Source organism: Aythya fuligula, chromosome 3 (genome assembly GCF_009819795.1).
Source record: "Aythya fuligula isolate bAytFul2 chromosome 3, bAytFul2.pri, whole genome shotgun sequence".
Classification (NCBI taxonomy): domain Eukaryota; kingdom Metazoa; phylum Chordata; class Aves; order Anseriformes; family Anatidae; genus Aythya; species Aythya fuligula.
In genome coordinates, this window is record NC_045561.1 from 75,233,279 (window position 1) to 75,249,827 (window position 16,549).

The 16,549-nt window shown below is 39.4% G+C and overlaps 1 protein-coding gene across 1 annotated transcript in view; it reads right to left on the reverse strand.

The window, feature by feature from the left end:
- Positions 1 to 3,892: 3,892 nt before the first annotated feature.
- The window catches only part of MCM9 (minichromosome maintenance 9 homologous recombination repair factor), a 44,501-nt gene continuing 31,844 nt past the window's right edge, over positions 3,893 to 16,549 (reverse strand). Inside the window, exons 8-12 of the mRNA XM_032185580.1 lie at positions 15,089 to 15,291; positions 13,887 to 14,090; positions 12,353 to 12,435; positions 8,065 to 8,210; positions 3,893 to 5,868 (exon numbers count right to left, since the gene is read on the reverse strand). Coding sequence (XP_032041471.1) covers positions 4,317 to 5,868; positions 8,065 to 8,210; positions 12,353 to 12,435; positions 13,887 to 14,090; positions 15,089 to 15,291 — 2,188 coding nt within the window. The 3' untranslated portion in view covers positions 3,893 to 4,316. The remainder of the gene's footprint in view (positions 5,869 to 8,064; positions 8,211 to 12,352; positions 12,436 to 13,886; positions 14,091 to 15,088; positions 15,292 to 16,549) is intronic.

Genomic DNA, 16,549 nt, shown 5'->3' on the forward strand with positions numbered 1-16,549 from the left:
TCTGAGAAGACCAACTGGTTGTGTTTTTAAAGGCTTGGATCATATACTGAGAGAGGCAAGTGTTAAAACGTGAAGGAGATAAGGGCTCTGTGCCTCTCCAGGAAGGCAGGTGACGAGACGTGACTCATCTGCCCACCGACTGCACAACATGCTCAGAGGAAATTCATCTTTAGTTCAGCCCAGCAGACTGGCACTGCTGTAAAGGATTAAATCCTCCCATCACAGGCCTATCGTAGCTCAAAAGCATTAAAACATATGATAGTGGGGGAATTTGGTTTAAAAAGGGAAGGGAAAGGAGTTAGAAATGTGCCCTGCCAAGGCAACGATAAATATGTTCTGTAGCAATGGCAACAGTGAGGGAGAGCGTAAATCCACAGCAGGTACCATTTTCTTCTTACTACGTGTTTCTCATTTACCGTCAGTGCTCAGAGTTCATGCCATGAGTCAGAAGCACTACCAGAATTTCAGAAACAACAGTAGTATTTCAGCCAGCCTGGTAGAGAAAGATCTCAGCAGTACCTGCTCTTCCAAATTTATTCGTTGTTTACTTACCCAACACTAGGGTGTCCTCTTGGCAGTCAGTTTGAATGGACATCAGGGTGTTTTTCCTGCTAAGACAGAAAAGGTGGCCTTTTCTCCAAGCTGACTGGAACATCCCTCCGCCTCCTCCTTGCTTCAGACTGGAAAACAGAGCTGCCAAAGTGGTGTTGCAGGGTGACCTCAGAGCGAATGGTGTTTGTACTTTCCTTTCTTAATTCCTCTTGGCTTGCTTTCCCAGTTTCTCACATCATATTGAGGGAGAAGCAGATCCTCAAAACGCCCTGCTCAAGAAGCATAGTTCCATTTCATAAAGTAACACACTGACTACTTCTAATGAGGGGATCCTGAAGAGACAACAACCTTTTTACTGATTTACTCTTTAAAGTATTATCCCTCAGAAGCAATTAGCCATTAATGTACTGTAGAGAATGACAGGATTCAGTTTGCCTCAATTCTGCAGCATGTGTTTGGATTTAGATACCTAGAGCTTATCTCAATGGCAGGCAGCAACCCAGCCATCGGCTTTGTCTCATTGACACGGAGCATCTTAGGTGCCAGCATTCACTGCCACTCCTTGAAGGGACCATCTCACAGCTAAGGACACGGGAGAGCTGAAGACAGAGGAGCAGGACTGCAGTTACATGCCACCTCCCACGTCTCCTTGATTTAAGCCTCAGCTGTGAGTACTCAGGACATCTGCAAGGCAGGCCTTACAAATGGCACCATTAAAGAATGAACGCACAGAGTTTGCACCCACTAGTGAAAAAAACCTTGACTTAAGCGGGCTAATTTGCCCACGTTTAGCAGGAGCTGAGATGCCAAGGAATTTCTTTATCCTTCCTGGTTTTGTCCTCTAGTAAGTATCAGAGGCCCTTTCTAGCCACACTCTCTCTTGTTGGCAGAGTTTCAGTGAGCCTGCTGAAGAGCTCAGACATTTGGCCTCCTCCAAAATCAAACACCTCCATGCACACACCTTGCTTGGCTGAACGTCTCTAAGGTGTTTCCCGAAGCCTGGCAGCGTGCTGAGCGGGCTGAGCCCACCAGGCACCAGGCACATCTGCCAGCCTGTCCGAAGGGATCTAGCCAGCAGGCTGCCAGCTGTTCGTGGCTCTGCTCATTGTGCTTTAAACGACGTAATCTGAAGTTTCCAATTCAAAAAAGATTAATGAAAAAAAGGATTTAGCAGCATTTTATCAGCCAGACTGCTGAACTGGACCACAAGTGTGATTAGTGACTGGAAAAACTGACGTACACCACCTCGCTATTCCAGGCTGGGTCCCACTGAATTAGAGGAAACATTTGTCATCTGTGAAAAATAAACCTGGTTTATCTTCTGGTTAATCAATTGCAACAATCTGTGCAGAGATTTGGGGATACCAAGGAGATCTGGATGCCCAGTTCTCACAGTTGTTGCTAACTGGGCATTCCCTGGCTTCGCAAGACTGCGTTTCACTGGTGCGGAAGGTATCTGCCTGCAGCACAAGGCATTTCAGCATCCCTGAAACACAGCTGCTCGCATGCACTGTGGAGTTTCCCTGGCCCTCAGGCAGACCATACAGTGCAACGACTTTGAGACAAGAAGAAAATAAAGAACACAACGTAAGAATAAGAAGAAAATTTTAAGCTTGACTTTTAGCTCAGTTTTGTGCCACTGTGACAAATTTTTTTTTTTTTTTTTTTTTTTTTTTTTTTCCACCAGAGTTCTTATTTCCACTGGACAGAGAGAAGAAAGTCAACCAGCCTCCCACAGAAGTATGTTTAGATCTTGCAGTTCTTGAGAGCAGCTGGTCATCTAATTTTACACAGCAAAGTACATTAGATGAGGTCCTAGCTACTGATTTATAGGAAAGTGATGAGTAAAACCTGCATGAATGGATTAAATTTCTTTCTTTCTTTCTTTTTTTTTAATTGTTTTGCATGACTGAAAAATAAAACTTGTGGTGCTTGACTATTGCAATCCAGTAGCTATGTTCTGGCTTTGCACTGGCCAGCTGTTAATGTCCACCACATGGAAATGAGACCACCATGCAAAGGCCTGATGCATCTGCAGTGGTGATGAAAACCTGTGCCTTTAGCTGGCCTCTGAAAATTCAAGTAAGACCATCATTAATGTCAATAGCTCCGGGATTCTTGACCCTGGATTCTTGATCAAGCTGCAGTGTAGACACAGCATCCTGTCGGAAACATTTGGTTTTCAAGGGCAGGAGTATCATGAGTGCAGGCCACCCTCACGCTGGAGTCTGTGTGACCTGTGGTCTCTGTGAGAAGCAACAGGACTGGGGGGCTCTGTGCTCTGGGAGAGAGGTGGGTGAAGTCCACTTCTCTTGATTGATGTCGCATTTGTGTTGGAGGAGCCACTTACTACTCAATCACCCTGGGCAATATTGTCTCTGTCCTTTTCCTGAGCTCTTAAGAGAAAACCGACTACGACAATTCCTGTTCTCACGACTTCCCTGTACCCCACTGAAGTACCTTGGGCCTTATCACCCCCTCCTTTCCAGAAACTTTACAATGTTTTAACTCACCTGGTTTCAGGGAGCTCCTTCTAATTTTAAACAAATCAAGAGGGAATGAGACCTTCTTTGTGCCAGCAAGCCTCTCTAAGGATTTACTGTGCCATAAGCAACCATTCTGTTCCCTGTTTACCTTGCAGGTAATAACAAGAATATTCTGCAGAGAATTCAAGCATGAAAGAATCGTACCAGACAAGTCACTGAAGGAAGTCTAAGGCTTACCTTTCTCTGTAAGCATGTAATGCGTTAAGAGATTAATTTCCCATTAGACAAATGAATGGCATAGGACACAGCATGCCACCATGCGTATCAGATGTAGTAAGACACTAATCATAATTAAAAAAGTCAACTAAACAGTATCTGAGGTAGAATCAAGCCACACTAGGGTAGCTGCTCACTGTGCAGTTACGTTTGCGGTGTAGCTTTTATGCCAGGGCTTCAGGCCTGCCTTGAAGTTACCCTGGTTACTGAGGATTCCCAGTCACCTAAAATTTCTTCTGTATGTTTATTACAGAGATGGGTTTTGATAAAATGAGCCAGAATACAGACACAGATACCTCAACCAGTGTATTTAAAACTGAAAAAAAAAAAAAAAAAGAGAAAAAAAAAAATAAAAAAATAAAAAAAAAAAAAAACAAATTGGAAACAGAAAGCCCTAGATACATGTCTTCAGCATCAGCTGTGTGGCAAGGAGTGCAGTAACCAGACATGTAGCAAAATTGTCATGATACTGATAATATGGGAATACTCACCAGAGCATGATGAGAACTTACAACATTGCTACTGCACTGAAAACAAACCTTACAGATAGATAAACAAAACATAATAGCATAGCTTCAGCATCATCATTTTTCTAAAGTGGCATGGTCATTTATAAGGACAATCTGGATCACATACATAGTTCCAATTGTTACACAAAATAAAGGACAACAGTCAATTAAACCTGCTCCTCTGCAGGTGTTGCTGTACTCTGTTTACATGAACATAACCGTGTGAGTCTTCAGGTTAATCAGAAAAATCAACTGACATAAGCAGTCTTGGGAAGTTTAGAAAAACCGAAAGTAACATCAGGCCTGCAGTATATGCAGCCTTCAGCTGGGGTGAAGTATGCAGCCCGTAAAGGACGTGTGTTTATTGGTACCCACAGAGGTCCAGAACGATTATTTTTAAATGCTTTGTAAACTACAGATGCTGTTGATATGATTGATAGAAGGATGGAGAGTCAGAACAGCCACATCTTAAGAAACTTGGAGGATATCCACGTTACAAGCTTGGATTTTTCCTAACCTCTTCATCCCAATCAAAATCTAACGCAGCATCATCCAGCTCTGCTATCGAGAAGAGGGATTTCTGGGTGACGACACGTGCTTTACCAGCATTTCCCAGTGCAAAGCTCTTCCTTTTGCTCGGATTGCTCACGTGCACCTGCAGCAACGGGCTGTGACTTTCCTTGTTGCTAGCACCATTCTTAACAGTAGGTGGAGTTTCTGATTTTGAGTCAGGACGTGATGCAAAGCAGAACCTGGACAGTTTTTCTAACGTGCCTGAGCACACCCTCTCTGTGCTTGGGCCACCAAGCTTTTCCCCTCCCTCCCTTCCCTTTTCAGTGGGTGGAGATAACACAGCACTGAAGCTGACATCAGGACGTACCGCTGCATTTCCTCCGACCTCTTTCTCTAAGGCCTGACTCTGCTGCTCTCCACTCCCCTTATTATCGACTGGTTGCTTTTCCATACTCTTTCTTCCTAAGCGGCTCAATGTCATCTTGCGTTTCTCAGGGGGGCAGCATTCTTCTGGCTGCTGCTCTCCAGGCTTAGTAATATTTTCACTCTGAAAAAGAGAAAATTCTGCATTTTTCTTCTCGGAAGAATGATCAAGTTTTGTCCTTGGTCTGAAAGAGAATTTAGCTAGTTTAGCTGCTGGAGGACTTTCAGTGTCAATGATTTCTGGCTCATGGGAGCTTACTACCTTTGCTTCCTTCTCTACTTGATCTTTACTTCGTTTCCTTATGGAAATTGTTGCATTTTTGGCTGCTGCAGATGCACTGCTCTTTTCCTCCCCTAACACGGAGTCTGTATCACTTGAAAGATCTAGCAGGCCAGATGCAGGTAACGCTGGGGGAAGGGCCTTTGCCTCAGGATCCTGTGTGCTCGTGAAGAATCCGTGTGATCTCTCTGTGTGCAGTCTCTGCCACCTTTTAGAAACCCGCTGTGTAATAACTGAATCCTGCACATCAGCACTTGGTGATGCTGGGTCTTGAGTATTTGCTCCTGAAGAAAAACATTCCTGTTCTTCGGTCCTTTTCCTGATTATCTTGGAAGCTTTGTCCTGTCCCAAAGGAGCATGTAGATTCACAGTTGCTTGTGATTCTCTCGCTCCATTTCCCTTCCTTAGGATTGAAGAACCTCCTCCTTCTGAGCAGGAGGTATTGCACGAGGCTTTTGAAGCCAATTTATCTGGGATTATCTTGGGCAGTGGAGACTTTTTCTGAAAAGTTTCTTCAGCATCAGTGTTGCTGTCTTCCAGGCTGTCAAACCATGCCAGGCTGCCATCAGCTCTTTTACTGTGTTTAGTCAAGTGGTTTGTACCTTTGTTATTATCAGGTGCTGGGTTGCCTGAGGGTTCTAGATGTATTTCCCCTTCACCATTGCCTTTGGGTAAAGAGGGCTGCGGCTTGGAGTTACTCATTTGTTGATTTGAAGGCTCTGACTGAGACATTTGCTTTGACTCAAATGTATCCTTGTCCAAGCATCCTGTAGGAGTACCAAAACTTGTTTCTTCAGGTTGCAGCTGGGAAGAGTTTTCTTTTTGTAATCTATGGAATGAAAAAGATTAAGAAGTAGTCAGGTTTTTTTTTTTTTGTTTGTTTGTTTTTTGTTTTTTTTTTTTTTTCCTTAATGATGCTTAGTATGTACGAATGATGAAGAACTACAAAGGATTTGGGTTAAGTAACTGGATTAAGTTCTACATATAGCTTCAGAAACTGGTGCTGTATTTTGATCTCAGCAACTTCTACATTAAGTGACAGAATTTAGTGTCTCCAACAGATGATAAGCAGATGGACAGAGAAAGCAACTACATAAACTTAATTTCCTTGAGAAGTAACACTAAATCAATACAGGTCTGCACAGCGAATTGCCATTGCTAGAGTTCCTTACGGATTACAAATTCTGTAAGCACATCTTCTAGAAGAAGAACCTCAACCAGATTTTACCCTGAGAAAGGCAAAGCCTCAAATGAGTTACCAGAGTGGAAAACCCAGGTGTTACTTTGAGTAGTGGTTGCTCGTGGCTTTCTCTCACAATCACTATGGAGCCAACGTGTCAAAAACTCTGGGATAGACCGAAAGCATCTCAGATCACCTTAAAAGCTGAATTATCACTGTCTGCAGCTGTATTCTCAGGGTTCTCCAGCACAACGGAGGTACTAGAAGGAGGGTTCCCTCCAATTTCAGCATAGCTGATATTCTACCATACCTAACCATACAATCTCCAAGGGAGACAGCACGCTTCTGTGTTTGCTAAATAGTGACTGTAACCATGAGTAACTGCACCAACGTAGCTGCAATGATTCCTATGCGTTATAAACTGTTCCTCTACTATATGAGAGAGCACGCTATGTTGACAGATATCTTTTAAAGCCTTCTTTCTCATTATTTACTAATAATCTTATTCTGATAGAACACACAAAATTTTCCTGGAGAGTAACAGAAATGCTCTGATTCATCAAGATGGGCTGCAAGATGAATGCTTGTTTTATCAAAATGCAGTCTGAGGGGAATGCATGAGACAAGTCTTCTAACACAGAAAAGGACATTCATTTAGTATTTAAAAAGGACATTCATTAAGTGTTCTCTCAGCTGTTTAAAGGGAAGAAGAAATCAGCTCAATTTGCAGAATAGGGGATTCAGTGGGATGTGGAGGAAACCTTCATGAGTATGAGGATGGAGCAATAATGGGACAGGCAACCCAATGGGAATGGGAAATCCCTTTCACTGGGCGGCCTTAGGAGCAGATAACACAAGCCCCTGCCAGGAAGGCCACACAGACCTGATCCCATTTTTGTGTTTGATCTCCCACCCCACACTGTATTTCTATCACCCTTTGTGAACACTTCTGTTTTCTAAAAGTAGTTTTTGCCTGCCTGTTGGAGATACCCCACTTTCATCTGCTTTTATTGCTTTAGTGCTTATTTAGGATGTCCTAACTATAAATTGCAAAACAAAGTCTAAAAAATGCTTGAAGGAAAAAGTGTATTTTCCCAGCTGTTCTTATTCCTTTAGCTTCAATAACATTAATCTTTTATCTTCCTTTAACAATAGGACAGTACAAGTTTCTTTAAAGCCCGATCTCATTTCAGGAAACAAATGTGGTGTTTTGTTTGTTTGTTTGTTTGCATTTCATTTCCTGCCAATCCTAGTGTTCTCCTCTCAGCCACAGGAAGTTAGAAGTTTTCTATTAATAACAGCAAATAGACTTCCACATAGTATTGTAGCGAGCCGAAAATTGGAGAAAAGATAGTGAAAATTCCAGTGTGTAAAAACAAAAATCACCCAAAAGAACAGAACTTTGATTCAGGATTGCATTTTCCATTAAAAGAAAGGCAAGAATCATGACAAGCCCAACACAAAGGAAGTCTTAAAAATATGAAGCAAACATGCTGTATTTTACCAAGCAAGTAACAAAAAGTTATATAAAATTATTTGTTCAGCTAAAAAATCTTGCATTTTCACCCTAATAAGTTCAGCAGAAATATACCTGAGTATAAATTTGAGATTTATGTTGGGATCTGATTAAACTGTTAAAACTCTTTGAACATTCCATAACCCAGAGAGAGAAAGGATCTTGTGATGATAAAGTACTCCTTTAAACCAATCTCCTTGCTTATTTGTGTCCTCTAAAGAACAAGTCCTTTCCCAATGTCAGATTCTATTTTTAGACACTCTCCAGGTATTATTGTCAATCAATTCTTTTTCTCTATTGAATTATTTTGTTACTCTGCATATTCTAACCTGTCAAGTCTTTGCAGCTCCTTGTGCAGAAGATCCTGCAGCTCCAGCCGCTCCAGGATGAGTTCACACTGTGCTCGGTACTGCGCCATTGGGTTCTCTGGGAAGGAGGTGTGCAAGGCATTGATGGCTCCAAGAAGTGCACCCCCCTGGATCACCAGAAGAGATTAAAAAAAAAAAAAAAAGAAATTATCTTTTATTTCAGTATCAGATTTAAGCAGTAGAGAGCATTTAATACAAAGTACTCCCTCTGATATTTTAAAGCTTCAGTTAACAAATATTTACTGAGTAACTCCATTTGCACAAGTAATCCTGTTAGGTCTGCTCACACAGGCAAGGCTGCTTACACACATAGAGCTATTTTATGATCAACCCTGCCACTTACTCTTACTGGGTGTTGATTTTATTTGATTTATACAAAAATAGAAAGTCTAAGGCTTGAGAACATCATTATTATAAATGGACATTAGGAATAAAAAGTAGTCTTCCAAATGCCTTGTAAAAATTCTACCCATGATATTACCTATTCTATTATAATAGAAGATATTTTGACTGCTTTTTTTAAAAATTATTATTAGCTTTTCCTACTTATTTAAAAGGAAAGATACGGGTGTTAAGGCTGGTCAACATGGCAGAAATCAAACTCCAAAATTTTTCCGAATAGATCTTTAAGGGTAACTGATGATTCAGGAATGATTCCAGAAAAAAAGTGTTTTTAATCTGGAACATTTTAGCTGTGCTTTGTAAGAAATGAAGTAGTGTCTATTTGGAACAGAATATCTGCATGATATTCTTGTTCCACACCAAATATTCCATTACAACTCTTTAAAACCAAACCACACCAAACCATAACAACCCACTATTTTGCCACAGATTAGCTGTCATTTACAACTCCTACCTAATCTATAAAGCTCAATACAACTAATGAATGATATGCTTATCAAGCACCACAAGAGCAAAAGCAAAAGTTGACAGCCTCTAGAACAAGAAATTGCCTAGAAACTCTATCTAAAGAGACTCTTATAGACACATAGAGACTCTTGAGTCTAGAGGCTGTTCCCGTCAAAAGCATGCAGTCCATGTGATGCCGTATGTTGGCATTTTTCTGTTTTTTCCCTTTTGTCATTTTAAAATTTCACATTAAAAATAATCAAACGGGAAGAACATCACTCAAATGGCTAATTCAAGCCCTCCAAAACCACACAGTGCTATAACAACGGCTGGCTGGGCAACCACCAACACATCCCATTTAAGTTATCACTTGTCTTAGCTTTCACTGATGACTCAGAAATGTGACAAATCTGTTCCACATAGAAGCACTGATTGGTAGTAATGGAGAAGGTTCTTGTAGGACCCTTATTTGTTTCAAGATGTATTTATTTATTTAATTGTGATTTTTTCTTTATTTGTTTCAAACACTGGGAAGTGCATAGTTAATGAGGCAGGGACTGTAGAAAGTAAAGCCTGGTCTCTTGGTTAGGACAGCTAAAAGCTGCTGTGGAAAACTGGATTCTACCTCTATGCAAAGTTCCAGTTCTTGTGATTTTGATGGAGCCAGTTAAACAAAGGTTTTGAAAGGCAATAAACTCATAACCGGGAGCCTGACACGTTGTGTTCACAGAAGGAAACTGCTATAACACTCGAAGTTCTCCTGCTCTGAAACCGAAGCCCTAACCATTTCTCATGGGACGTGCTGCAGTGGATAATGTCTTCGGGATCTTGCATATGCCAGCTCCAGGTCATAGAACAGGAGTAGTACCAGCCTGTCACTTCACAATGACTGCATGAAGATAAATAAATTAATATTTCTGAAATACTAAAATAGACCGGAAATGAATTCCACAGAAAAGTACATGAAGAAACGGAGAACTCTATATTTAGAACAGCACTTGAACAGTAAATAATAAAACACTGATGCAAACATTGACAAGGGGTAGCTGCTTTTTGATATACGAATCCAATGGAAAAAAAAGAAAAAAGGAACATGTATCTCAAGGCATATGCCCACGGGATACAATTATGTCCTGCTCTCCCTGACCTTTTTCTCCCTGAGAAAAATAAGGGTGAATTAGAGTACAGAACAAACAAACAAACAAAAATCAATGAAGGATGTCAGTGACAAAAATGGGTAGCCCTCCTTCCCAAGAGGGATCACGTAAAGTATCTGAATACTGGCCTGAGAACTGTGAACTTTGATTTTACACTGGCAAGAATATGACAATTTTTTTTCGGTAGAACCTAGTTTGGAAAGACAGCATTTAAAACAGTGTTTGCTAAGCTGAAAGGTAGCAGCCAGTCCTTCAAGAATAACACTGGTTCTCCCTCATTTCCAACCACATTCTACAATTAGGCAGGAAACACACGATGTAATCTATAGATAAAAACATTTTCCTTTTAGAGAAGGAAACACTTCCTGAAAATAAACTTTCCATGTTGCTTCTATTATTTTTTTTAATAAAACATATGTTACTGCTTTCAAAAAGAATTTCAGCGATTCTTTTATACTTTCCAGGTCAAAAGCAAAATTTGGCCTTAAATAGCAGATCTCAAGTTTGCAGATTCTTAGAAAAAATTAACACATTTACCTATTCCCTCATAAAAAGTGAATAATGGAGCAAATATGATAAGCGTATAAACTGCTCCCAGGTAGTCTTCTACAGTCATAACACAGGCAAATTTCTCACTGACACTGATTAGACAGATGATTGTTATGAACACTGCAGCCCTTGAGGGATGAATAAACATGAGAAAGTGACCCATAGTTAAACAATTTTTTTACATTTATTGCTGATGATGTAGTGATACACAGATGACAATATATATTCATCAGTCTCCACTTTTTGACCTGTTATGAAAAAAATATCTGAGTATTTCAGGTTTCTTATGTCCCAAAATCATACTACTTTGAAATAGTGTCCCATCAAATTCCACTCTAGGTAATTACAGTTTTAATTACACCTAGGTAGTATCTTCTGCTGTTTCAACAGGATGTGGTGTTAGAGCTTCTTATTTTAACTTAGATGCAGTGCTGTCACTGAAAAGCTGAGCTCTTCAAAATACTGCAAAATGAATTGCAGCAGACAGTGAAATAATCTTCTGCTACTTAATAAGGTCAGACCCTGTAGTATTTTTGAGACAAATTCCACGTGCAACACTGTGCAGTAGATTATTTGTGGCACTGACTGCAATTAGTCTCTCAACTTCCACTGAAAGAACAAGGTAGATCACAAGTGCCTACCTGCTACTTTGAGCTAGTGGGTACCATATAAAATTGCTTTAACCTGAATATATTTATATCAAACCATACAGAAACATAGGATGTGACAGTTTGGATCAGCCCGGTCCTCTGTGCAGTAGAGTACCCTATCTCTGACAGAGCCAAAACCAAGTAATTCAGAAGTGTTAAGAACCTCAACATGCAAAACTTTGGATAATCTGCTTATGGTAATTTTTATTTTCTATTTCAAAGCATTAAGATTTATTTCTCTTAAAAATATTCCATTTAAGGTAATAGTCATCTACATTATTTTCCACATTTCCATTTAAAAAAGCCTCTACCAGATTCATATTCCTTTTCTTGTTATAAATGTGCTGCTTTTCCTTATTTTCAATAACCTAATGACGCTACAGTAAACAAAAATCTAGCCTTCAGACTTTTTTAAATGTTTTGTTGTTTTTTTTTTACATGGAAACATTACACAAATCTGTGTGCTAATTGGTATACACATTTTTCAGTGTACAGCAACTAAGTTTTTAAGGCTTCCAGAGTAAAATTGGTCTCCTAAAAGTTCTGTGAGTTTCAGTATCACCAAGAGCATGTTTTAAAATCATCTAATGGCAAAATAAAGTATTGCTCTTGGCAACTATTTGAAACTTTCTCAGAAAAAATAAAAATTGTTTGGTCCGCTTGTACCTAGTTAATGGGTGAAAAGGTAACATCATAAAAGAAAAAAATGTCAGACGTTATTAAACACAGTGATATAAACACAACTTCTGGCTCAAAAGGTCTTTAAAATGTAGATTATTAAGAGCTAAGAGTATACAAAACTCCACTTAGACTTCAGAGTCTATTAAAAAAAAGGTGCTATTCCTTTATGATCAATCCAGACTTTTCATTATAACCCGCTTTTAAGTATTTTAATTATCAAGATGGACTAAAAATTACTTGTCGAAGTCGCTGATTACCTACTTTCCATGATTGCGTGAAATCCTCCCCAAAGAGATGAACGGAGCTGGCAACATACCAACATTATAAATCCCTTAGTGCAGCAATGTCTGCAAGAAACCGTACCTGCATAGACGATTCCATCACCGATACCACCGTCACAGCATCTTCCAAAGTCACAGTATCCCTAAACATCAACCGGGCATGAGCTAGAAAAAAACGGGTGGGCACTGAAAGTAAGTGCAAGTGCAAATAGGGTCAAAAAGGTTACTTTGTTTTGTTTGGTTTGGTTTTGTTTTTATTTTACTACAAGGGAGATGATATTTCTTCAAAATTTTTTAGCTCTTCAAAAGCTTGTATATGGGTCTAACTCAAACATCAATACAATCCTTTTGATTTTTGTGTCAATTTCAAGAGAGACTGGAAGGTTTAATTTTACTAGTAAAGAATGCGACTTCTGGATTATAGTTACTATGACAGTTTGAATAAAGATACGCAAAATACTAGAGTTAAAAAATGTGCTGGATATCACAGAGAGTGTGATGTAAAACATCCCTATCTATATAGGTAGATGTCATCATCAAAAAGTGAAAAATTAAGCATAACTTTCATCATAGGTCAAAAAAGATTTGATTTCTTCTAAGTGGCCTAGAACATATTTTTCTCTACAATAGTTTATTTTTTCTTGCTTCCATTTCTTAAGACAATAAAACTGTTTTTTGTAAATGGTTGTAATGCAAATAATTTACTGCATGAAGAATTGGCTGTGCAAACATGGCTCTTACTCAGCAAAATAAAGGCAATTTAATTAATACCATCTATGTAATAGTTTGGAAGAACAAAATGCTACTGGAAGTCCCAACCACGTGACAGACAAGAATGGAAGAAACCTTGAACATATAAATAACATGTGAATCCCTAAAGGCTAATAATGTCTTTCACCTAAATAATTTTCACCCCCCAATGGAGACCAAAATATAAATATCTGATGCAGAAAGCACTAGCTTACTGATTGGCATAAAAAAGGGGGAAAAAAAGAAAAAGAAAAAAAAAAGATTTTATTTTAAATTCATCCTGGAAATACTTGATATGCCATTTTAGAAAACACAATCATATTAAGAAAGAGACCTACTAATTCCTTTGATTTTGTTCAAGTAAAATATGATTTGAGTTTAGAGTTGGAGTTGTTGCAGTCCCTATTGTGAGATAGAGACTTGAACAAAAATGTGTTGTATTTTATGTTATATTAATTTTAGGATAGAACAAAATACTTGACACCTTTCCTCAGGCTGAGTAGAGTGGCAACCCAGGACTCAAATAAAGTAAAACGAATCCTGGGATTTGCTTTTCATAAAGGCACGTAACTTCTGAGATTTTTTCCTCAAATGTAGTTTCTTCCAGTGCCTTTAGTTTTTATTATGAATGTGAGAATGGCAAAATTAAAACCGGTTTTGATCATCTAAACATAACACCCTTTCCCACATTCAAATCTCCAACCCCAAGTCTATTTAGATTATGAAGATCAAACAATGCAAGGTTCATCTATCCATAACTCTATGGAGAAAACCCTACTCTGCTTACTGGTTATAATTATACTCCTGATCTATTCATTTCATAAAGGTTAATTGTTAGTCTAAAAATAAAGTTGTCCCGGCCTTACCTTCTGCAAGGCGTATCAAACTCTCCAATAAGCGAATGGTAGTTCGGGCAGCATTTCGGCAGTCACTCTGACGCTGCATTTGGTAATAGCGTACGAGGATCAGGTTGCTCTCATCAGACAGTTTTGGCTGTATACTTTTTATAAGGCAGAAGTAGGTTTTCATCTTTTCCATGCTCCACAGCTTTTCTGATTTGCTAGGGCAACCTGCGCAACAACTGCCTAGTCAGTAATTGTATAACAACAGACATCAAGCTTTTTCTGAAGAATTCCTGTTAAGTAGATGGGTGAACGTAAAATACCTCCTACCGTATTTCTGGGGCATACTGGAGTGTCTGTGCATGAGTCCTCAGGGACTTGGTCAAATTCCAGTGTGGAATGTTACATGACATCCAGTCCCTCCCCTAGCAAAATCCACAGCAAAGCCTCCAGCAGTTTGAACAACGGAGCTGTCAGACTCGCTGCCCACCAGATGGTACAGCCATTACCAAGTGCTCTGATACCGTGTCAAGTATAAAATGCCACTCGAACGTATGCACTTCCTCTGGCTGTCTTTATCTACTCTATAGAAGCCAAAGGCTACCTGCCATATTCTGAACATTTATTTTTTTTTACAGGGAAGCATTTTGGTAAGGAAAGAAAAGCAAGGAAGTTAGCTGAAGAAGTCTCCTCTAACCACTTCTCTAATGAGGATCAAAGTCGTGTTCCTAAAGCAGGTTAAAATCAAATCACTCTGCCTTTCCTAATTCCAGAGCACACATGCAGAGCTCCACATGCGGACCGCTAATACGCACTCTCCAGGCCCTGCAGCATACACAGCTCAAATTTGTTCTGTCTGAATTAAGCTTCTCATTGACAGCATGTAATGGTACTGCGTGTAGGATCTGCGCATCGAGTAATGAAAACATGGAAGCCGAAGCAGTCTGGGCTGAAATCTCTTGCAAACGATCATAGAGTAAAGGTAAAGGTATGGTGTTCACAGCTCTCCCCTATTAATTAATCAATGATCTCTATCTTTTTCCTGCTAGAAAGACAACCATACCACAGGCAACTATCACAGTAAACAGGCAAACGCTGATTGATGTGAAAGGCTGAAAAATAACAAACTAACAAATAAATAACAAAAATAACAAAATAACAAAACAGAAAGGTGGGGAAATTAAAAAACAACAACAACAACAACAACAACAAAAACAAACTCATACCTTTATTTTGCAAGATGAAAGATGAAATGATGCGGTCCCACTCCTCATTCTTTGTATCTAACAATACTAAGACCAGGTCAAATCTGCTCAGCAGGGGACTGCCAAGAGCTATGTTGACGGAGACAGACTCGTTAGGGTCATAATGACCTTTGGGGTTTGTTGCTGCCAGTATTGTTGTCCTTGTATTAAGCTTGCATACCAAGCTAGAGAAAAATATGATGAACATTACAGCTGAACTGAGCTGGATCGAGGAAATGACTCCAAAGTGTTAACAACAATTATCATGGTTTTATGTTATAAAGAGCACATCTTACATTTAAAGAGCATACGAGCTAAACTATATGCATTTTATTAATAGATATTATATATCAAGCATTTCTCAGTCAGAGAATAGCAACTAGACAGAAAGACAGTACTTGGGACACCAAAAGTAGCTAGGTAATATTCCCACAAGCAATCTCTATATTCAGGTACATCCTTAGCTGAATAAAACTAATCTAGCTTTTCAGAAACAAATGCTACTTTGCTGATTCATACAGTATAAATAGATTTTTTTTCACGATGAAAAGTAACATTTTAGCTTAATTCACATTTTCAGAAAGTAAAACGAAATGTAACATACGGGTATGTTTTATTCCTGTGTAGAGTCATCTTGCAGATATTAGCCCAACCATCCAATGATGGCAGCCATATCATCTGTTTCTCAGGGAAAATGACATTTTTCCCTCTTAATTATGCTATCCCGGTGTGTGTTTTTAGATGTGGGGAGATTATTTTTATTCTAGTAGTCCAAACGCAATCGTTTCAGTTAAGGCAGCAGCAGTATTCTAACTTTGGTTTGTCACCAAGCTATTTCGAGTCAGCTCCAGAGTAACTGCTGCCTTGTGTCCAAAGTTGTTCCATAACTGAGAGGAAGAAGATGTGATGGGAGGAAGAGCAGAGTGGAAGGTGACAAGGAGGAATGTGGAAAGGATGATGCCTTTTGGGTACCAGAGACTGGTAATACCAGTCAGGACATGATTTGGGCCTGGACGAGAGCTGCATGTGGCTGAGAGAGTAACGTTAGAGCTCAGAGATCAAACTGGCAGGGGAAAAAAAAAAATAAGAGATTTGAGTACGTTCTAGTATAGAAAAAAAATGAGGACGTGAAAGTAAGCAGGAATTTATGGTCACGTCACGCCCAACATATATGATTGGGTAGCCTAGAAATTATTTGGTCTTATTTTGTTACTGTCTGGTATTACTGGAATTTGGAGAAACAAAGTCCTGCTTTCTGAGTTCCTTGTGAAATTCCTCATTTCACATATAATTATTATGGTGGCTCTCACCATGTGACAAAAAAAAAAAAAAAAAAGAACACAAAGAGGAGGTTCAGGTTGGAAATGAGGAGACTTCTTTTTGGGAAGAGCGGTCAGGCATTGGAACGGGTTGCCCTAGGAGGTGGTGGAGTCATCGTCCCTG